This window comes from Caloenas nicobarica, chromosome 1 (genome assembly GCF_036013445.1).
Source record: "Caloenas nicobarica isolate bCalNic1 chromosome 1, bCalNic1.hap1, whole genome shotgun sequence".
In the NCBI taxonomy this organism is placed as follows: domain Eukaryota; kingdom Metazoa; phylum Chordata; class Aves; order Columbiformes; family Columbidae; genus Caloenas; species Caloenas nicobarica.
In genome coordinates, this window is record NC_088245.1 from 44,716,917 (window position 1) to 44,740,740 (window position 23,824).

Here is a 23,824-nt window from a genome sequence, read left to right on the forward strand (position 1 = left end):
CTCTCCCTTTCTGCATCTGCTAGTCCTCATGGCAGTATGTAGCACGCTGCCAAAAAGTTTCCTTCTATTACTTTACAGAGTTTTCATTTTTGTCCTTTTTATACCATTTTCATTTTTGTACCACCTCAACAGGAGATATGAAGTATATAAGAGATGCAGTATTTTGCTGTATATCAAATTAAGTTGAGAATGAGTTTGTATTGCCGATTCACAAATGTATAGGTACGGAAAATCTCTACTAGCAGCTAATGATAGAGTAATTTTCTACTGCACCAGGATATCAAACTAACCTTTTCCCTTTTTTGTGATGTGCCTTAAAATACTGCAGATTAGGAAGAACCTCTATGAAAGAATATTTTCACACTCGCTTTATTGTTTTTGGAAAGCAGGAAAAGTCTTCAGAAGGACCATTTCATTTTTGTTCCAGGGCAGGGTGTATTATTCTTTCTATAATACAATATATCATTGTATGCAGTTGTATCTCTTCTGGATCAGAATATTAAAAATAATTGTTAGTAAAAATATTCTTTCCACTTTAGCTCCAGCTGTTCACTCCATGTCCTTTTTCTTTCAGATATTATTCTCTCCCTGCTGGAAGATACTTAAATATATTGTACAATTAAAAACAATTTCTTACCAGTAGTGCTGGGATTGAAACTAAATTTTTCTCCAAGAGCATTTCCATTATTTTGACATCTATTTTGTCTTACATTGTGATGAAAAAATATCAAAACTTTATGTGAATATTGTGTAAGTAAAATTTGCAAAAAATACTTCTTTTTTTTCTGATCAGTTATATACGTTGTCTTTCAGAGTTTCTTATCCAATTTGTGATAACTTGAACAAGGATTTGATATTGATAAATTTAACGAAAGTATTAAGTGCCTTATGAAACCATTGGAAACAAAAAGTAATACATTTAATAAATTGCTTGTCCAACTGCTAGATATCAGCCTGATAAACACAATGTGGAATGAATTTGTGACTCATTCGAATAGAATAATGATATTTGCAATTTGTTAGTGGTGAGGAGTTCTGGCAGTAAGACTGACAGGAGTTCTGCAAATCATGCATTTTTTTCTTTTTTTCTTTTCTTCCCTTGGCTAAATACTTACCTCTATTCCAGTGTGATTTAGTTGTAATTCTTCTTTGTAGTTAAGACTTGAAATTAAGGTATGTGGAATAGTTTTAAGCCATATTTCTGTCCATAAAACTTGGCAAAAAAGCATACTTTCACTTAAATATAATCCCTCTTTTGGTATTACTGGTTGGATGGGATTAGCTACTTTGTTTCTGCCCCACCGTGTTGGAATATTCCTTCTTGTCTGAATGTACTGATTTGGCTCTTTGTCAAACAAATGGGCCAAAGCTGCGTGGTCTAGAAATAGTGATTTATTCATTTGCTCTAAAGAGCAAATACAAATAGCATACTTCAAAATATGTAAAGTTTTGTGCTATCTTTATAATTCCTTTATATAGTTAACTGCAGCTCTCAAAAATTTCAGAGGTCTATCCAAACTCCGTATCTGTGGTCCCGATAAGACATACAGTAGGTTGCATTAGTGGGAATACTTAATAGTAACAGGAGAATTTTAAGAAATCTGCAAAGCTAGCTTGTGGATCCAAAAGCCAAAACGAGAAGAGAAAACCTCTGAAGCATACTGCACACTGTGGCACTAACTAAATTACATATGCTGAAGTGTATAGGACATTCTAAACACTCAGAGCAGAAGTTATGTAAATACTGCTTTGTCAGTCAGAAGGTAAGCTTTATAATGCCTAAATATATAATACTGTTCTAACATATAATTCCATCTAAATTGCAGCAGATAAAAAATAAATTAATGCAGGAATATTAGTAAAAAGGGTAGAATTTGAGTATTTTCTGTAAGAAAATGCTAAGTAAAATAAAAATATGTAAAAGTAATATAGAGTAATATTGTTTTGGTCTGTTAATGATAAAAAAAGGATAAATTGGAAAATAAAAAATACAATCAAGAGTTTGCGTTTTTTTAGTTACTAAAAACTCTAATGCCGTAGTGCTGCAGATGAACTGTTCATAGTTGGAAACTGGATTGTGTTATTCCAAAATTATCCACATTGTTTCCTTTAGCTTTCTCAAATCATTTGGATATTATCACCAGGACATATTGGACTAGATAGCTGGTCCACTCTGGTACAGATATTTCCATATTGCTTTCAAAATCAACAGCAAAGACTTTTAAGGTCCCCTGAATTCTGACTCTTTATTAGTAGTGCATACTATCTGCTGGACAAGTTCTTTATGCTTAATGTTACACTGGATACAATATACATTTTGAGTTTGGAAAAAAAAATTTCTGTGTAAATACATATTAAATACAAAAATGTAAATTTGCACAGTGACAGTTGAGCTCGCTGGTCAAAAATTTAGATACTTTATATAATAACTGGCTATTGCAACTTTTAAAATATCATTTCTAGCTCTCTGACTTTAAAATATTTTGTTTAGCTTCTTGACTTCAGTGTCTGATAAAGAGCTTTATTAACTAATTGAAACTTCAGAAGAACCGGAGTTCATGAAAATATAGTTTTGTCCATAAATTGCATTTCATTGCAGCTAAAGATAGATTCATATTGGAAGGTTTATCTTCAAGACTGTTTAAATTTTTTATTAATTGATCTTGATCCCTAGGGAGTATGGCTATCATCAGTATTATTTAAATGATTTGAGAGCACTTACTTTCATCACCTTTTGTGGTTTAAATTCTGAGATATTTTGAAATTGTAGCCTAATTCACTAATCATCTGTTGTATTTGCAACAGCACTGAGCACTGTGCATTTCTCTGCACAGCACAGTTTGGTTATTCTCTTTGGATTATAGCCTTGTGAAATACTAAGGCATGCATATGATAACATTCAGTGACCTGTCACTGATGAGTTAAGTTTAAAAATAAGAACAGACATCCCCAGCATGTATGATTCTTTTTTGGATATTTTTTTTTTTACGAGACTACTAGGCATTCCAGTTTTTAGTGAATGATTGAAATAAACAAAAATATTTTGGCACCTATAACTACACCTTGTACTTTTTATTGAACTTCCAGAAACATGATGACTACATGCTGAGACAAGGCAAGTGTAGAAATCTATGAAATATCTGTCATACGCAAGTGCAGTCATTTCACTACAAACCTTTTAAACAGGGAAAAGCCAACAAAAAAACCTATTTCACACACAAAAAAAGTATTTGGCAACTGTGTGGCATTGTTTTTGAATGCTCAATTAGACATCAACAGCTTGCAGAGGCAGTCTTAAAAGGTTACTCAGGAAACGGTGGAAATCACCCATCATCTCTCATTAGTACTTAATGAGAGATGTTTTTCCAGACAGTTGCCTGGTATTACAAAGGTTATGCAAGCTTGAAGCAGTTCCAAAGTCTATTTGTGCAGGTGGGTGATCAGAGGAAATAAAAAGTTTATAATAGTCATACCCAACTCTCATGGATGATGCAGAAACCACTAAGCAGACCCCCTGCTGCCACTGGAATGCACTTCACTGGTAATTAATTCCAAACACAATCCTGAAATAGCCGCCCCATCCAAGACTGGGCCAGTTATAGCTTCAAGTGCTTTCAACAAGACAGTTGCAGATATATATTTACAATCCTACTTAGAACAATGGTTATTCAGGTTTAAGTGTGTGGGAAACAAAACAAATTCAAAAGAGCAAATTCAAACAGTTTAGTCTAACTGTTCTCTCTGTGCATCCAGTGTAGCTACCTACTGATTCCATTATTCAGTATTCCATCTGCTCTTTTGAAATCTCTTGTAATGTTTTTTCCTTGAAATACTGAAATACGTGATTGTCCCTATCTGTAGTTCCTAGATTTATGCCAGGTTGAATTGTTATGTAGGAGAGAAGATTTGCTTTGGGGATTTAGTCGAGTTAAAAAAATTTTAAAGTTGAGTCCTACACTATGGCAAATTGCCTAGTCCTTCAGTTGGGGCTTCTATGTAACATGAATGTTTTTGTTATCTGCCTGACAAAATAACAGATTTTTCTATTTTTTTTTTCTGGAATTTTGTATGAAATGCAGCCTGGCTTAATTTACTGTATGCAATTGCTATGAATCTTGGCAATGGGTCGACCACTTACAGGAGGCATCCCATTTTTATCACACATGCTATCCAAGAAATCTTATACATGGCAGCTCTGTATCAAATCAGGGCAATTCCTACTATTTTGTGACCTACTCTGCTCAGTTCTGGGTCTTTGTTAGTTTCTTCCTACTTGTTGCCTTGTGCTCCTGCCTTCTAAATTTACTGCTGCTAGAATCCAGCCGCTTGGATTGACCCCCAATTAATGAACTGAGCCTAAGTAGTGCTGGCTCCATACAGAATGTTCAGATTTATTGTTTTAAGACATGCACTGAGATCTTTCTATGGGTATGTTTTAGTGTAATGGGTGATTCCTTCCTCTGTCTTAGAGAGCCTTGATTGAGTTTTAATGAGCCCTCTGTAAGCTTCAGGAAGACCACTGTGCCCAAACTCTCCTTTACCATAAGGAACAGGATTCAGATGATTCTTCATGTGGGCCTGAGTCTCTCTTTCATTTATAAATAAAGCTCAGCAAGAATAGGAAGGATTCCCTGAAGCATCATCTGAGCAAGTTTCTTGGTCTTCTCCTCGGCACAAGGATATCAACATATCCATGGTAAAACTTCAATATTTTTTATTATCCCTGGAATCAGACAATACTGGTTTATCTATCACTCTATTGTGGTTATAAGTGGCAAGTCTTCTTTCCTTACAGTTATGAAGCTTTTTAAAGGACTAGGTGATAATTCCCTTATTATTGAAGAACACTAAAATCTACTCCTTATAGTACCATCCATGATGTGACCTATGTTAACCTGTTTATTTCTTAGCCACTCAGTGAAGTAACCGTGTAACCAGTAACCGTGACCTCTGCAAGGAGGTGTATGTATATTCAGTCACTGGGGACTGATCCTTCAGAAGAAGTACTATTTCCATATTATCTCCTTTTGTATTCTTCAAGATTTCTATTGTGGTTATGATTAATTTCTGTCCAAGACAGTTGATTAGCATTCCCGTGTTCTTTTCAGAGCTTTGTGCCTCCATATAGGAGGACATATAACATATACAAAGGCATTCCAACATTTTTTTTCTAAAGACGGGTCCAAACCCATAGAAATTGCCAGGCTCAATAAGTGTTTCTGTAGTAGTTTTCTAATAGCTTAGCAAATTGAGTCTGCTATAACTAACCAAACTTAGGTCTGTCTTGATACCACACTAAAAAGCATTTCCATCCCAGACAACACTAAGCTATCTGAAGCTTTCGTCACATTTTTGCATTATCCTGATGCTGGGGTGTCCAAAACAGATGCAAGGTTTTGGCATGCCTTCAAGTAGTTTGAAACATTGCATGAAATCTTCCACACTGAGCAGAACTTGAGGAATAAAAGGAAGTTATTTACTAGTAAAAGGGAGCCTTTGCAGTTGTTGTCTATATATGCATACAGGTGTATCTGTATACATTTATGCATACGTATATAAGTGCAAATTCATTGCCATCCTTTTTCTTTCTCCCAGAGTTGCAGCGTACGAATGTACCCAGGCACTAAGGCTACAGTATAAAGCTCTACAAGGTCATAATGCTTTGTGATTTAAGCATTTTGTTTGCGTCTTGTATAATATGTTCAGGGGATTTAGAATTTAGTGTAAATATTTTTACATACCATTACATGTGTAGCATATAATCTAGTTCTAGATTATTACTGGTCCATGCTTCTAAAGTTAAATGTACATTTCTTCTGTTCTTATAGCAAATTGTAAATCTGACCATATAGTATTTAAGTGACTCCACGAATAACTGAAATATGGTAATAAAATACGCTGAGTATATATTTGCATTTTGGTTCAACACACTAGATGGGAATTTAAAATAAATGATAGTTCCCAGTTACCATTCATTGCTTCAGTCACAGGCTGGTTTTGGAGCACAAAAATCAGACTCCTTTTTGATCTGGATCTCCATTTCAGGTGGGCACCAAAAGTATGGGGTCCTTCTGGAAGCTGTGAGGTACATGTGTGGTGGGGGTATTTGGTAGAATAAATAAGATGGCACATAGTCCTAAAAATTCAAGCCCACATATACTTTAAATGGATTGTTACTAGGATCATCTGCTTTGATCTGCTGATCCATTGCCATTGCACTAAATTGCAGAAATAACTGATGTAACAGCTAATACAGACTTAAGAGTAGATTTTTGAAAGGATGATAGTGTGTTTCTCTAATGAACGTGGAGAACTATAGATTAACTGTATGTTCCATTGTGGAGATTTATTTCTGAGGTGAAATCTAATTATAACTATATTACTGGAACATGGGCTGACTTTTGGCTTTTGGTATATTGTTTGCTGAGGTAGGAAATGTTCTAGTTGGTATACTTGGTATCTGCCCAACAGTTAATATTGTGGCATTATGTACACATAGTGCCTTTTCTTTGAGTACATTATGAAAAAAAAATCTATTAGAAAAGTTCCAGTGAGCATTTTGTCCTCACAGTACATAGATAGTGGGTTCAAAATCTTGATGAAACACTTGCTGAACTATGGTGATGTGGTCTATTACTATGCATAAGGCCATTTTTCTCGATGCAGCATGCCGTATGAAGGAAGACAATCATCTGCTGACTGACTACTGATGTCACACAGCACAGTAAAAGCAAAATTCCCAGTGCATGATTTTTCTTTTAATAGTTTCAGTTAAACAGTTAACATTTTTATGCTTTTGTCTGACATCTTCATAGGTGATAGCAGTAAAATAACACCATAATTTTCTCTTACAATATACTAAGAGAAAACAATATTCACTTTCATTTTGCTTTCTCCATTATCAAATCTGAGTGATCCTTAAAAGTGTAAAGCAGTCACCGTATACTCCTTGCACTCCCCTCTTCTGTTGAACTCCCATCATCCTGTAAACTTCAGGAAAAAAAAAGCTTACAATATTTTTACCATGACAGGAGAAACAAATTAAGTATTATTTTTAGAAAGGTCTTTAGGGAACAATGGTTATAGATTTTAAGAGTGTGAGTTGGGATTCATTCCCCATAATTTTAGGACCTTGATTCGGTTGCCCATACATAGATCTCTGTTGACATTTGAAATGCTTTTGGGTGTCCCAAGTTGGTGCTTGGGCAGTGAAATTCCACAGTTCCTGCAAAGCCTCTTGCAGATGCCCTGCACATGACCTGGCAATGTGAACTTGCAGCCCAGAAAGCCAACCGTATCCTGGGCTGCTTTAAAAGAAGTGTGACAAACAGATAGAGGGAGGTGATTTCCCCAACTCTGCTTTTGTGAGACCTCACCTGGAGTACTGCATCCAGCTCTGGGGGCCCCAACATGAGAAGGACATGGACCTGTTGGAGTGAGGCCAGAGGAGTGCCATGATGATGATAAGAGGGCTGGAGCACCTCTCCTATGAAGACAGGCTGAAAGAGTTGGGGTTGTCCAGACTGGAGAAGAGAAGGCTCTGGAGATAACTTATTGCGGCCTTTCAGTACCTAAAGGGAAACTACAAGAAAGACAGAGAGGGACCTTTTACAAGGGCATGTAGTGACAGGATAAGAGTTAATGGCTTTAAACTGAAAGAGGGCAGATTTAGATTGGATACAAGAAAGAATTTTTTTCACTATGAAGCTGGTGAGACACTGAACCAAGTTGCCCAGAGAGGCTGTGGATGCCCCATCCCTGGAAGTGTTCAAGGTCAGGTTAGATGGGGCTTTGAGAGCAACCTGGTCCAGTGGAAGGTGTCACTTGCCCACGGCAGGGGGATTGGAACTAGGTGATCTTTAAGGTCCCTTCCAATCTAAACTATCGTATGATTCTGTGATTTCCTTGGACCACTGATGTGATACTAGTTAACCATGTTGTCCTATTTGTGTGCAACAGAACTGTCTCAGCTAGCTGTCCAGACTTTGTTTAATGCATATCTTATTATAATCAATGAAGTTCAAGGCTTGTTCCTCTAAGGTAATGTTTCTTCAGTATAGTATATCTAGATATAGAATATATTATAAATTCTAATTAATTAACTGTTTTAACTGGCTTTCATTGACTTAAAGAAGAGCTTAGCATGCTCACTGAAATGTAGATGTATTTCAAGAAATCCCACCTTGCAATTATGAAGATCAGTTTCTGAATCACTCAAGACATTGAGAACAAATACCATTTCTTTGTAGTAGCATATGAATACAGAAGTTTAACTTTAGGCCCGGAATTTTTGTTCCAGAAATCATTCCTATTAGTTCGACATGTATAACACATTACATAATGTAGTTTTCATTTTATTCAGAATTTCTTTTTAGAGCCATGAAGATGATTAAGGGAGTGGAGCATCTCCCATGTGAGGAAAGGCTGAGGGAGCTGGGTCTCTTTAGCTCGGAGAAGAGGAGACTGAGGGGCGACCTCATTAATGTTTGTAAATATGTAAAGGGTGAGTGTCAGGAGGATGGAGCCAGGCTCTTCTTGGTGACAACCAATGATAGGACAAGAGGCAGCGGGTACAAACTGGAACACAAGAGGTTCCACTTAAATATGAGAAGAAACTTCTTCACAGTGAGGGTGACGGAACACTGCCCAGGGAGGTTGTGGAGTCTCCTCTGGAGACATTCAAAACCCGCCTGGACGCCTTCCTGTGTAACCTCATCTGGGTATTCCTGCTCCGGCAGGGGGATTGGACTAGATGATCTTTTGAGGTCCCTTCCAAACCCTAACATTCTGTGATTCTGTGATTCTTTTTGTACTGAAAGACTGCATTGAGAATGAATCACTGAGTACATATAATGTCAGTGTTAGCAGACCAACTTTTCTTCCTATGAAAGAATTGGTTATGATGTTAATTCCTATATAATATCTTTTATATGAGACATGAGGTTAGTGTACTTTCATGATTAAACATTTTTATGAACAAGATAACCGTATTCTTGTATTAATTACGTTTCAATAATATTGAACTGGATAACAGACAAAGCTGAACACTAGGCACAAAAAGCATATTTTTTCACTATTGCATTATATGTAACAGTGTGGTGAAGAATAGATTTTGTGAAGTGTTTATCTTGCTGCTTCCTTGCTCCCTTAATGTTCTTGTAAAAAGGTGCTGTAGAAAATAAACATTTCCCTTATCAAATTACTTAAAAACTATTATTAGTAAATTTTTTAAAAAGTGAATTAGCTCTGTTTCAATACTATGAAATTTCTTTTTATTATTTTCGTGTAAGGATATATAAAATAACTGTTGGTGAAATATAGAACAACTGGAATAGACCAGTAAAAAGCTAATCTGCAATCTGCTTTTCTCAATTTGGTGGAATTGATTCAATATCAATAGATTTTAGTGTAACTGAAATCAAGCCACCAGTCCATAATCAGAGGGTGTAGCTCTAATTTAAACAATGCTTGTATGACTTGAGAGTAAAAACATTTTTTTAAGTGCTGGTAGGAACAACCTGACCTTCAACTTCCAAGCAGTGCCATCATCATTTGTAATTACAGTCTTTTGATGCATAAGGAAAAGACTAATAAGCATAGGCAAGGCATATGAAGTGCTAGTGTGACCGTTGCTGCAAATACTGAGTCTGCGTCTTCTGTAAATACTTCAAAAACTGGGAAAAGTAGCAAAAATAATTCTAAGAGGTGTCAGGATTTGAAATGTGGAAACCTATCTAATCCTGTGAGAAATTTAAGAATCACCATATGTTTTCATATGTCCATGAGGTGGTTAATCGTAATTGTGCTCATGATGGCATCGTAACACTTTCTGTCTGTTAAAACCTTGTATGCTAAACCAATCAATCAACCGAACACCAAAGCAAATCAGTAAGAATTTCCAAGATGTAAATCAGCATAGCTATTTTTATAGTCCATACTAGATGAGTCCATTTAATACAAAACCTGAATTTAAAAACTTAATTTGGTTATTCTGGACATAGAAAACATAACATAGTATATTTTCTGCATCCTATCTTATTCTATTTCCTTTGCTGGGAAGCAAAGGAAATGGAGGATGGACAGTCCTCAGTAGCCATTCTTAAAAATCAGAATATGCTCCAGTTACGTAATCCTTGTGACAGTTTCTCGTGTTCAATGGAGGCAGGAAGGAATATTGTTAGAGCACACTGCAGTTCCATAATTTTTAGCTGCCACATGATCCCAGCAGCCTAATGTTATCTGGCTTGTACAGAAACATCTCTTAGCTTATTGCAATTTGAGCCAAGAACTAGAAGAGAATGACAGCCATTAATATGTCCCTGTTGGCCCCATCTATAGCAGCTATCAGAAACTTATCATGGGAGCTAATCTTTCCTAGGTAAATGTGGTAGGTTCTCACATTTCCAAGTTCTCTTTGCCATGAAATGTTCCACTGAAACTTATGGGATTACCATTTTGGTTACCTAAGGGGAAAAAAAAAAGCTTTAGTTTTGTTACCAGAGGAAGAAAAATGAAAATGAAAACATAGTTATTAAATGATTTAGTTACAAAATAAAATATACTCAAATCTCTTCTTAAAGAAACTATGAGTACTGTATACATAAGCAAAGAAGTCACCCAAATTTGTCACAGGAACTAATGTAATGGTGATATCCTCTCTCTGACTGACCATACATAGGTAGTAAATGGTTATTGTTTGCCTAATGGGAAGATCATACTGTGAAAATAAACAGTTATCCACAATAAAGGAATTGTTCTCAAGAAACCATTACATGCCAGACACTTCATTCCCTTAGAAAGTAGTGAAGGCATGAAATACTGAGCAGTTGTATTTTTCTTTTTTATGGGATGTTTATTTCAAAGAATTTTTTTTTTTTTGCAAAACTATTTTTAGATTCCAAAAGCACTATCCTTTTTTGAATTACCACTTCCCTTGTAAGGAAATACTGTAGCTACTCTTTTTTTTGAGATTGCAGTGTATTATATATGTTCCTCAATTGGTTGTAGTTGTATGCATGCAGTGTAGCTGGAAAAGTTTTTCTCAGCCCTATACAGTGGGGTATATAACAGCCCTGCCACCCCTCAGGAATATCTTCCAATAAATTTTCGTTCCAAGAATGTCATTCCCAGTCAGTTTGATGCATCTCAGGTGGGACTGTATCTCGGAGCAAAGCCTAGACTGTAGTGACCTATCATTGAAGAGCATCAACAAGAAGGCTTTCCTGTGGAAAGACCAAAATCTTCATATACCTTGACCCCTCTGTTAACCTCTTATGCATATTTAAACTGTGCATAAACTAAGCTGAAGTGAATATCACAAGGCTTGAAACAGAGTTAAATGGTGGGCAGAAAACCGTATTCATCACCATCAGCACCAATCTGTATTTCTATCTGTCCTTGGAGTGATGCATCTCTGAGATACTTCCATATCCACAAGACTTCCTGATTTCACTTGCAAGGCTTTCATGTGCTGAACAGCTAAAGGGCAGCTGTGCTACAGTGCGGCCACCCAGCTTTCACAGCCATGGAAACTCCGGGACTGCTGAAGTGCTGGCGAGTTTGTGTTCTTTACAGGTACAGCTATTTGTCAGAGACAATTGTTCTGTTTGTTTGTCCCACCAGTAAGTAAATAAGTGCACTAACTACACTTAGATTAACGTGGAATGCTTTTCACTCTGGAAGTTATTTCTTAGCTCCCTAGATGGTGCCTCGATTATCACGTCTCAGCAGCAGCATAGTCCCTTGTTTGGTATCTCCACAAACACAGTGAATGGCTCTCTCAAAGAAGGTCTCTGATTCTTCAGTCGGGGAGGTTCTTTGATAATTATCTATTGATGAGTCTGTCCATAGAGTGAAAGAAGATGATATTTCATGTTCTGTAACAAAACAGGATGACACTTCCAACTCAGCTAAGATGCTCCTAGCACTCATATTTAGCCTTCATCCTCACTATGAGATTTCCAAAGAGTATGGCAAGGCCTTGGTGGGGTGTCTTCTTGTCAAATCCCTGTCCCTTCTTTGATGAGCTAGGCTTTCAGATCACAGGATACTCATTCACGTGCTGCATGTGAATAGTTTTTCAGTTACATACCAGGTCAGACAGGAAAGCGTAAGAGAGACTTTAGGCTTTCTGGAATGTCGTCTAAGTCCTTCTATATCAGGGATATTATGAGGATTCACCTACAATTCCTTTCTAAGGCTGTCTAAAAATGTGTTTGATTCATGGTATTAAAGTACATGTATTATTTTCTGAATGGAGTTAATTCAGATCCAAGATTTCCCTGCACACTTGCAAGAAGAGCCCTGCTTTAATACTGCGTACCAAAAGGACTGGCAGTTTTGATGAGACACTTTTCATCTATGTTGGAATTGTCTTTTTCTGTGACAGGGAGGGTTCACCCTGTCAGATGTCAGGAAACATCTGAGGTTATCTATGGGGATGTTGCTGTTTTGGATGTCTGCCAAACTGCCACCTGAATTTTCATTTACCCTTTCATTAATTGTAACAATATTGCTGAAACATTTCAATCTGATATTTGCTTTGTAAGAACAGTTTGTCAGTCTGTATTTGACTAGAAACTTTAAGACCTTATCCGGATACATCGTGTTTCTACATGGAGTATTTCTTAGAATCATCCACGCGATGAAAGTATCTGTAAGTTTGAAAGGCCAGAAAGTTTACATTCTTGCAATTATTCCTCATTATTTTATGTTAGCTACATTAATGTAACTGGGTATTTCCTCCCCTTTGATATCTTTGTTACACTTCCAAGAATTATTTCAGGTCAGTAGGACTGAGAGGAAGAAGTTTCCGTCATTTCTTTCACAGTGGCATTTGGCACAATGCTTTCACAGGTATTTGCCGGTGCAGATGGAGGAGCTCGTGTGTATTCTTGCAGAAGTTGGTTAGGCAAAAGTTCTCCAGCTTACAGCACTGGACCTGCTTTTGTTTATTTGGAGTCTGGGTTTTTTTCTGGAGTGGATTTGCCCACAGAGTGGAAGCACATATTGGAGATCCATCTCAATTACAAATAAATAAGCTTTCTTCTGTGAACTGTGCAGGCGGTCAGCTGAGGCCCACAGACATGAGATTTGAATGTAATCGTTGTCTTAATGCAGAGCCATGGGTGTTATGGCACATTTAGGAACACAAAGCACGTTTTTGTGGCCCACAAAGAAAGGTACTCTATAAACTCACAGACACTGTAAGGGCCACTGTAGCTGTGCACAGGCAATGGCATTTTCCCCAGAATCTGAACCAAAGCATTTCTTTAATAATACAGTTCTAAAGGCATGAATTAATGTGGAGCTTTTGGTCTCCTGCTAAGTCATTCTGGTGCTTGGTTACCATCATAGCTGGGAAGCTATGCCTTATTTCATAGTCCTATCGTCTGACCTGATTTTCACTAACTTTACATTGTTCAAACAGCATTAAGAACATTCAGAGAAGGTAAGGATGGTATTTTAAGTTCCCTTAATGGTCCTTCACAGTGCCATAAAATGGTAACAGCATCACAAAATATGTCCGAACAGCAGTTTCCTGTGTACCTGCAGGTACATAGACATTTTTAAGCCAGCTGTAGGTTGTCTGGCTGAGATACTGCTAGTAAGGTAGCTACTGCAGTGCAAAGCTCTACAGAGGATGGAAATTTCACCAGAGGAGCCAAGTACATTTTCATGCAATTAATCCTTGCTGATCTGTTATGTTGCTCACAGTGTCCCAGAAAGCTGTTGCTGGTGGCTATTCACATGCTCTATATGTTTATACAACTTGTTGAGCCTAGGTCTTCTGTGTTAGGCTTTTCCAGGCTGATATATGAGTTGCATTAGAAAGTTCCCTTTTAAGTCACCCTTTCACAGTGTAGTATTTGGATCCACAATCAGTAATTCAGGGTAACAAAAGTAAAATATTTGTGTTTGGTTTGTGCCTTATTTTATTTAGGTATAAAAGAGTGCTACATCCTGCCTTAACATAGAATTAATGTGTGAGCTCATAAAATAAGTGTAGATACGCAATACCTTCCTTACCAAATCCACTTAAATTACAATAAATTTTGTAAGTTGAAATAGTGTTCTGGGTAGCATTCTGGTTTCAAAATAATTTTTTATTTTAAAATGTATGAAGTATTTGTAAGTTCACATAAGTGCTATTTTTATTCACAGATAATGCACCTCAGGTAGCAATTACCGCACCAGGATCTGGTAACCATAGAAACAGCTCTACAGGCCCAACACCTGACTGCTCTCCTCCATCACCAGACACTGCACTTAAAAACATAGTGAAAGTTATTCGTCCTCAGGTAGGTGATCACCATAGCATCCTCTTATTAGCTGTATCTTTCATTTTAGAAGCAGGCTGTGATGCATGTCTTTTAAGAGGATATTATCACTATACACATATGAATAGGTCAAATCCAGATAAACAGAAAACAAAATAATTTTTGTACTTAGGAAGCAATCTGGATAGCAGGAGAAGATTTAATATTCTATGAGTGAGCCAAACAATGTACAGAGAGATATCAATACATTTTTCTTATAGCATGAATGATTAATTGATTCTTTATGTAATATTTTGTATTTTTGTGCACTATTAGTTTTCTTCCAAGTTTATGTTCTGTTTTTATTAGTATTAATTCACTGTTACTTTTTCAGGTTTTCTCTTTCTGTATCTCCATTTACATGGTCCCATAATGTTTCATATATTCTTTAGTTTACCTTCTTGTATAGTATTGCTTCTTGATTTTTGTCCTAACTATATGTATTTCTAGTAGTGTTTGGTAAACAAGATGCTTAATGCATGGGAGACCTGAGTGCCCCTTTTAATTCTTTAAGGAGTACAGCCTTTTAAAATAAAAGCTTTAAAATTTAAAAAAAAAAATAGAACTCGATTCAGTAATATAGAGGTAATCAGCATAGTTTATCTTGGAATCACAGGATCATAGGATAACATACATCAGAAGGAACCTCAGGAGATTATCTAGTTCCCTGCTTAAACAAGCATGATATTATGTGTGTAAAAGCTAGCTATGACTACTACACACTGAATTGACTAATTGTGAAACTTTTTTGGTCTGAACTCTGCAACTGAGCCTCTTTGATGCTAGTGGATGCAGGCTTTGTTTCATCAGTATGATGGCATTTATGTAACTTGAGAAGTAAGCTGATGGATATGTGATATTTTGGTGAAAATTATATAGGGCAGATTGTTTTGATGCTGCACAAGTGAGTGTGTTACAGTGTTGGAGGTCATCTTCTTTTCAGTACTCATTGGAACACACAATTCAGAAGGTCCTGCAGAATTAAAGAAAATTACAAGATGCACCTGCCATTTCTCTCTGGGAGCTATTGGTTTCCTGTGGCTGACACTGTCATTGCACAAGCATTCTAACTGGGTGGTGCAGCCCATCCCTCTGTGACAGTAGTTTGGCTTCCACATTCTGGTTTAAATCTAGATTGCAGTGGGTCTAAAATAACAGCTTCTTCTCCTTTTCTCTTTTTATAGTTATTCCTCGTTTTGCTTGTTCCTGTAGTCTCCCTGTCCCTCCCACTCTACACCAGTAGAGTACCAAAATGCCTCCTTCCCGCTAAGATGTTTTTTATAGTAGGCAGCAAGCAAACAGAAAGGTATTGGAATATTGTTGGAACAAGCTGTTGTGTGATAGCTTATTGAAAATAGCATTTAAAAAGCTGTTTCCATCATGATATTGCCAACAGATGGACCCAGAACAGTGAATGGTGATGTTATTCCTGCTAGTTAACTCTGAATGGATTCAGCAGATTCTGGGGAGCTATTTCCAAATTTAATTCATACCATTTACTGATTCCCAGTATTCTCACAGTTCTGCAGAACAAAAGCTAGCTGTGCAATATCTATGGTCAGAACTTTACCACGTTTGCTAAAATGTCTCTCATGTGGCCCTACATGTGGCATACCTCCTATGCAGAAAACAACAGCAGAAAAGCACACGTAGGCTTCTACTTAATGCATGTTGTAAATCTATGCACTAATACACAAGAAGGTGGATGCAGTATAGCATTCAGATCCCATTATGCTTCTCCTTTCTCCATGTGTTTTATGCGCATTGCTTCAGTATTCTTCCTCTTTTTTTTTTTTTGTCGCTTACCTCACTGCCTTCCCCCAAAATCTCAAACCAAGAATTTAGACAAAGAAGTTCTAGACGCTTGCAATGCGATGTTTGCAAACCATTAGTGTTAATTTTGCCTGCATATTTAATTCCTTTATTCCATGCCTGCTGCATTCAATTACATGGCAAGCTCTTTGAAGGTTAACACAATGGGATTCTGTTCTTGACTGACCTCTCAATACTCATGTAAAACTAATGAATAGTGTTACACAATGCATGCAAAATAATTAATTTTCTGTTGTCTGCCAGGGCCTTTTTGCACTTTTCTAACAAAATAAACAGATCTATACAGGGATAATATAAATTTCCAAAACAGCTGTCACTCTTTTCCCCTTTTCATATGTCTTATGCATCGAGCACAGGAAGGTGCCAGTGAAAGGCAGAATGGGAAACTCTTCAGCAGCTAGTTTTGCATTAGGCAGGCTTTGGTAGCTTGGATGAAACTGCCGGGGAAGTCTGGCCTTTCAACTCATATTATTTTCATTTGTAGCCTTAGTTATCTTTCCTGGAGAGTTGTGTGTATAACAGTTTACCCACAGTGAGGAGAAACACTGTGTTTCTGGGTAAGCAGCAGCAGAGGGGACCAAAGATTCCTTCTTCCCACCAGTCTGGTGAGGAAAGGCAGTAGCAGAGAGTGGAAAGAGAAACCTGGTGAGCTGGGTTTGAAGGCAGAGGTGGGGTCATTCTGCCTCCCGTTTTCTTTGGCCTTTTCTTTCTAAGACTGCGTGCCAGCTCACATGATGGCAGTGCATATACATGCTTCAGCACATGACAGATTTTGAAGATGTTTGTATGAATGTGAGGTTTAGCACAGCACAGAGGCCTCTCCTCTCTCCTCTTCCAGCCGCTCTCATACCAAACGCAGCTGGTTGGGGACTCTGTCAGCTACACCTGCTGAAGAGTTCCCAGAAGAGGAGAGAGGCCGTGATGCTGCACTGCCAGCCCATGGGGAAGTACCACAGCTGGGAAGTGTGTGACAGGAACTATCTCATACACAATGTGTGAATCTTGAGAGGTCTGGGTCATGGACAGTTAAGGGATTCCCCAGAGCACACCCAAACTTTTTTTGTCTTTTTTCTTCTAGTTGTCTCTTAACCTGGCCCTAATTATTCCCCTTCTTATATTAAAAACATACCATCACAAATTTCTATTTTGCCCCAACCTCTCACTCACTTTTCTAGAAATTTATCCTTTCTTCCATTAATTATAATGATTTTGAGGTGAGAAACCTGTGTTTGTTGTGACCCTACTACTCTTCTCTTCTGAGATTCTGTTGCTCTCTAAAAAACTATCTAAAACTCTCTTTGGATATGTCTAAACTGTTCTATTCAATGTACTATTAATAAAGCCGAAGCCTATTTTAACTGAAACAGCACAGTGCAGTACTCTGGGGAGATACTAACTCAGATTTCAGGAGCAGTAATAAGTTCAGTGCCGCAGTACCACCCGCCTCGACTGCTTCCAGTCCTGAAGCTAGCACACTGAATAGTAAGTCAGGGATCTGTGGGCTCTTTTATCTGTGCACCTTACCTGTGGCTTCCACTTGTGATCTAAGATTTTGCAAATACATGTCTTGTTTTCAAATTTTTACAAGGTCAGTCTCTGAAAAAGATAGTTGATTGACTATTTGCATATATGCAGGTAAGAAACAAACAAAATTTATTTCAGGGTTTGACTGACTTGATAATTTTTTTCCAGATTGTCCAGACAAGTCTTAGTAAGTTTGTAACTCAAGAATTGCTAGTTAATGAAGACTTCGAAAAAGTAATACACTTTAAAGTTAAAGACATAATACTAACAGCTCATGGGAGAAAAAATTAAGATGTGGTAGGAGACCAAGTAGGTTTATGAGTTAACTAAAATCCTCTGAAGTTTTAGGCTTTCAAATTTTAACTTAGTTATGTTGATACATATAGTAAAATATAACTTACATTATCAGACTGAAATTTTAGAAAGGGATAGTAAAACTGAACTTGTTCTACCCCAGTTCCAATAGCTACCGGTCTGGATAAAGCCTGAACAAAATTAGGCTGCATGTGATGCTTTGTGTATTTTTTGTATTAGCCACTCAATTTAATAAGACTCTCATTTATTTGTTCAGCTCCGTTTGAACAAATAAGCGATATACATAGAGGGTGAAAGAGTGCCTTTTTTTCTGAGACTGTTTCTTTTGCCACTGCTATTCATTTGTGGGTCATTGGCCAATTCTCATTGAATTCCGACTTCCCACCTTTTAAATTCTGTATTAAATGTAAACCAGCATTTGCATATTCTCTTCTTGTCTTTCTAGGATATATTTCAAACAGCTAACTGTAGGTACAGCTTTTGATGTCTAAATGTGGATTATTTCGAAGTAACTTGAATTTAATCCATCATGAATTTGTATTTTTCCTATTTTATGTGAATAACTAAACACCCTAGGAGTGTTGTTTCAGTGAGATAAAGAGGGCTTCTGATGGAAATACAAAGGAACAGAAAATTTCAGTGTTTCTGACATAATGAAATTTCATCACCGTGTTCTTGCTGGTTTTATTGCTAAGATCCGCAGTAATCTATTCATTAAAATATGTATTTTTTTCTTGTGGGTTTGGATGTGCTGTCTTTAGTCATCATTTTTTTCTATTTATCCTTTTTAACCTCTTCAAACAAAGTTACAATTCCATCTGTGATTCATTGTTCCTCTGGCTAAGACATCTAGAAGTATAATAGAAGATAATAGCTTAAATGTTAGAAGACAAAATTAATTGTCTCATTTTTCTGCATGCAGCAATAGAATCCTGCAGGACATCTGTAGCCTCTGATAGACTTATCCCACTTGTTTGGGCTACCAGGTGTGCCTTGCTTAATGTACAACTATTTTGTGCATGCACAGTGAGTCTGGCATAACTATGTAGATGCAGTTCATCTAGGCATAGGGAAAGACAGGGACCATGATATTCCACCCCCTGTAGCAGCCTGGACATGAATGTGCAGACCAACCATAGGACATTTGTGCTCCAGAGACACTCTAGTTGACCTAAAAAGTGACAGTAATTTATATTCAAGGAAGTTATATCTCATCCTTTTTGCACTTAGATGCATGAGTTACTTTGAACAAAACCAAACAAAATCATCTTAGAGGCAGCTCTGGAAATTAACAGTTCTAGAAAATACATTTTCAGAATTAATTGTTCCATAAACAGGATTTTCAATTGGATTAGTGTCATTATTTCCCTGTGGTGAAATAACCCTTCTTCCTCTCCTCTGTTAACACTCCACTACTGTACCCTTAGTTTTTCCCCAGTGAAATGCATCCCTTGGCATACTTTGGTTGAGTTGGTACATGCCTGTCTCTGCAAACTGCAGTGAAATCCTCACTGCAGGCTGTTGTATCAGCGCATAAATGCGCCGCATCTACTGAACTTGTTTTTTGACACAAAAAGTCTGCTTTGTTACACTTTACCATAAAAAGGAGGACTGGGGAACACAGTTATGCAATAAATTCTCACCACTGACTTTCTGAATGAGATCGCAGGACAGCTGGGCTGTAAGGACCTTCATTCTCCTATGAATGGCTTTCTGTGCTGGGCCCAAGTTACAACATGCTCAGCCAGGCAGGGAATAACCAGGAAAATCACCGTGGAAAATACTGTGCAGGCCTGCTATGCTTCCTGTTTAGGTGCACACTTATTTTTCTAGTATATTTTGGTGCTGGACCTTGTGCAACCAAGCGCTGTGTCTGTGCTTAGCACAAGAGACAAATAAGACTTAAAAAAGACTTTACTGAGAGTTATGATTTTTGAGGGGATCAAACCCATCCTTTCCAAGGTAAAAGCCACCTCTTTGTACATGATTTTATGAAATTCTGAAAAGTGCTGGACATTTGAAAGACGCTGAGCATTCCCAAACCCCACTAAAATAAAGATGTATTTAACAGTCCACGGGTGGGCAGATTCAGCCCTCATCATTAGTGTACCTGGTCTGTAAATTTCTCCCGTGTTACATAGTGTTTCCAAGGCTGCAGATACCCATAAGGGCTGCAAGCACTTCGGAGTAGTTGACAGCAGTCAATGACCTTGATTCTAGGTATAGACATATATTTCAGAAAATTATATATAGATTTGTTTGTAAACCTTTGAAGTGTCTATGCAAATATACTGCACACGGTTTGATATCTTCTCATTCTAATGATGTTGAAATGAATAAACAAAGAATCAAACAGATAAATAAAGCTCCTAAATAGCCCTTAAGAAAAAAAAAAAAGAAAACAAGTAAAAGATATACTGTCAATGCTGTTAAGATGTGGTTAGCAATTGATCTTCTGTTTCTGAAAAGAGGACAGCCAGTATAAAATTCTCTTATTCTGAAATACTGAGTACCAGTTACAAAAAAGGCTATGGTTGCAATTGTCTCACAGGACTGATTGCCCCTGTCTCACAGGACTGTCCCCCCCTGCCCCTCCTGTTTTACTGCAAAATTAATGGGTAGAAGACAAGTAACAGCTCCAGAGGAGGATATTTAAAAAAAATTGCTTAGGGCATTGTGACTACTTAATAACAACATTAACCAAAGTATTATTAAAGAGATGCATTATAGAAGATCTTCTTTGACAAGTAACTATAAAACATAATTCTATTTAGATTATTTTAATTAGAGCCGAGACAATATGAAAACATAAACACATCTACCTAATACACAGTACTAATGAAAACAGCAAACAGTATGTGTGAGTGCATTTAATTGCAGTTCAACAGGATATTAAAGCACAAGTATAAATTAAAGTAGAACACTCCTTATTGTCAGGAGTGTTATGTTTTTAGAATATCACTTCTACATGCATATGTTTTCTTGATTGAAGTTGGTTGCCTATGGGAAGAGTCTCTAGGTTGTGTTTCCTGATTCAATATAAGCAGAAATCATACATAAGAATAGAATATTTTTCATAGCTGAACTTGTAACAGACCCAGTTGGTGAAATCCCAAGCGTAAAGGTAGTTCAGATGGCAAAAGGTATATTTGTACATCTACACTAGTAAAATAAACTGCTGAGCTCTGGAAGGTTGTCATCTATACTGTTCAATTGTTAACACAGTCCAGAGTATAGTTTTGGTCCTGTAAAATTCTCCCTCTCCAAAAGTGCAGGAATAATGGTGTATCTTCAAAATCTGGTCACATCTGTCAAAGAGGGAAATGACTACAAACATGTTATAGTTTTTAGCATCCAGGACTGCTGCACCTCACAAGCAATAGGCTTGCAATTAAAATGAAGGCAGAAGCCAAGGAAAATGGAAACTCAGAGAAGATTAGTTCTTTTCCTTATTTATTCCCAGTCTGATTTGTCATCTGATAGAAGACCAGGGCTGGAAGATGGAAGAGGTGCAGCAGCCACCTGACCTTTAGTTACTTACTCCAATGGAGAGCTAAAAGAGGAGTTATTGTAACAGGCACAGAGAACTCTAGAACCGCAGGAACAGAAAACTCTTGGGATATCTGGTACCTATATTCACATTGCATGACTTTCTAACCGCAGGCTACAGGGAGGAGCTATGTGTCTGCCATCCTTGAGTGTGTCGCTAATGGTGAAATGATCAATATATGCTGATAGGCCCTGAGATTATTGTAAAGAAGTAAGCACTTGCTGCTCACGCAGGATGAAAGAAGCATCTTTCTCTAAATTAAAAATCAGTCAAACAGAAATTCCTAGGACTCAGGCACTATGATGCCATTAAAAAGGAGTTTAGTTTTAAAATGCATTTAGTAATGAAAAGGATCTACAGTTAAATAACAGTAAGAACTTTTATTTATTGCTGCCTTTTTTTTTTTTTTTTAAATTCCCATGAGCTTGTAAGTTCTCTGTTGTGGATGCTTGCAATAAACTAAATTAAGATGTTGAGAAGTAAAAACAAGAATGCCAAGACAGGTGCTGAAACTGCCTATGCATTATTTTTAATTGTAGTCATAATTTAAGATAAGATTAAATTAAATGAAATGAAAAAAATGAGAAAATTAGATTGCCTTAAGATTACCTTATTAAAAAGACAATGTATCTTCAGCTTGTTTAACATGGTATTTCGAGACTTGATAGAATAATTTATTCAGGGGTCTAGTAACAGTTCAGTGCAATCTTTCACTCATAGGTGACACAGAGGAATCAAACCCAGATCCATTGTAATCTCCAGTTTTTGCAATTTCAAGGCCACTTGATCATCTTATTTCAGATCCTATAAATCAAATAACTCTTGGCAGCAGCATTTACTGATGAGAATGTGTCAGACCTGCTGATTTCTGCAAAACAAAACTGAGGTGCTGAGGACAGGAGTAAGTGAAGAAGCCTGTCTTCTCACAGGCTGTATTTTACTAACAAAAAGTTTAACATTATGGGATTTTATGTAAATGTACATGAACAAAAGAGACAAAAAGAGAAACAGAGATGGTATGTTGAGATGTTGAGACAGAAGACAGAGACTAAGAAACCAAAAAAGTGATGTGAAAGTTGTATTTGAAAGGGGGGCAGAGATTTAAATTGGATACATTGAAGGACAATGAGAGGGATGTAGTGACTGATGAAGTCAGTGGGAAATAGGACCGTTAGGGAGTTCCTTTGGGAGACCTTGATGACAAAACCACAGAAAAAGCAAAGAAGCAAGTTTTGGAAGACCAAATAGAACTGGAATCAGCTTGGGTACTGTGAAGGGTGTTTTAGAGTAAAATAAGTAGTTTTGGAGGGAATATAACACTAGACAGGAGAAAACTGAGAAAAATAAAGGAGCGAAAGGGAAGATGAGTGTGTAGAAAGAGAATGGGGTCTTAAGAAAGAAGGAAGCTAGAAAAAGGAAAATTTCTGAAGTAGGAGTGAGTTCATCAGAGAATTAGAAGAATCAAATCATCTGGGCAGGTACCAGATAAGGGATTTATGTGGCCACTTGTCTACACTCATACTGTGTTACGCATGTGAGATGAGCCTGGAGAAGGGGCTACAGCCTCTTACTTTCTTTAGTAAGTCTGTATTTTATGTGCTAGCTAGAATTTGAGAACACAGGTTCACTTCTCTATTCTATCACACATTTCCTGCATGCTATAAGCCAACTGAAACCAGTTTTTACATTACGTAGGGAAGCTGGAATTTGGCAGGAGCACTCCAGAATGTCCTCTAATCTCATTGGTTCTCAGTGACTTAATGAGCCGCACATCCCTTTGGAGAGGTCTATACCCTAGTTCAGCACCTGTAAAATGGGGCTAATAGCTCTGCCATAGTGCAAAGGAGCGTTGTGAGAATTAATTCTTTACAGATTGTGATGGTGCTATGTACGCAAATCTGAAGGATAAGAGAAGGTGGAGTCACTGCTTGTACTTCAGAGAGCTCCAAAGTTAGTTAAATATTTTTATGTTAAATTGAGAAAGGAATTTTGTCCTAGCCCCTCTGCTAAATGTTATGTTAAATATTTGAATGATCCTTTACATGCTCATAGTGTTACATGTGAGTCATGGCAGCCTTGAATATTCATGGAACTTCCATTCATGGGAGCATTAAGTAAGTCCTTACTTGCCTTTTAAACAGAAAGGCAATTCAGTATGTGTATTTTGATGCCTCTCCTGATTTGCAGTGTTCAAAGTGGTAGCTTTCATTGGTAGATGTTTGCTACTGACATGAAAACATGAAAATATTCTTCTTAACAGACCTGCTTTGAAAGTTATTTAAAT

General features: G+C 37.2%; 1 protein-coding gene across 1 annotated transcript in view; it reads left to right on the top strand.

The window, feature by feature from the left end:
• Positions 1-23,824, top strand: part of ANKS1B (ankyrin repeat and sterile alpha motif domain containing 1B) — a 434,418-nt gene that overhangs the window by 141,191 nt on the left and 269,403 nt on the right. Inside the window, exon 11 of the mRNA XM_065627452.1 lies at positions 14,164-14,300. Coding sequence (XP_065483524.1) covers positions 14,164-14,300 — 137 coding nt within the window. The remainder of the gene's footprint in view (positions 1-14,163; positions 14,301-23,824) is intronic.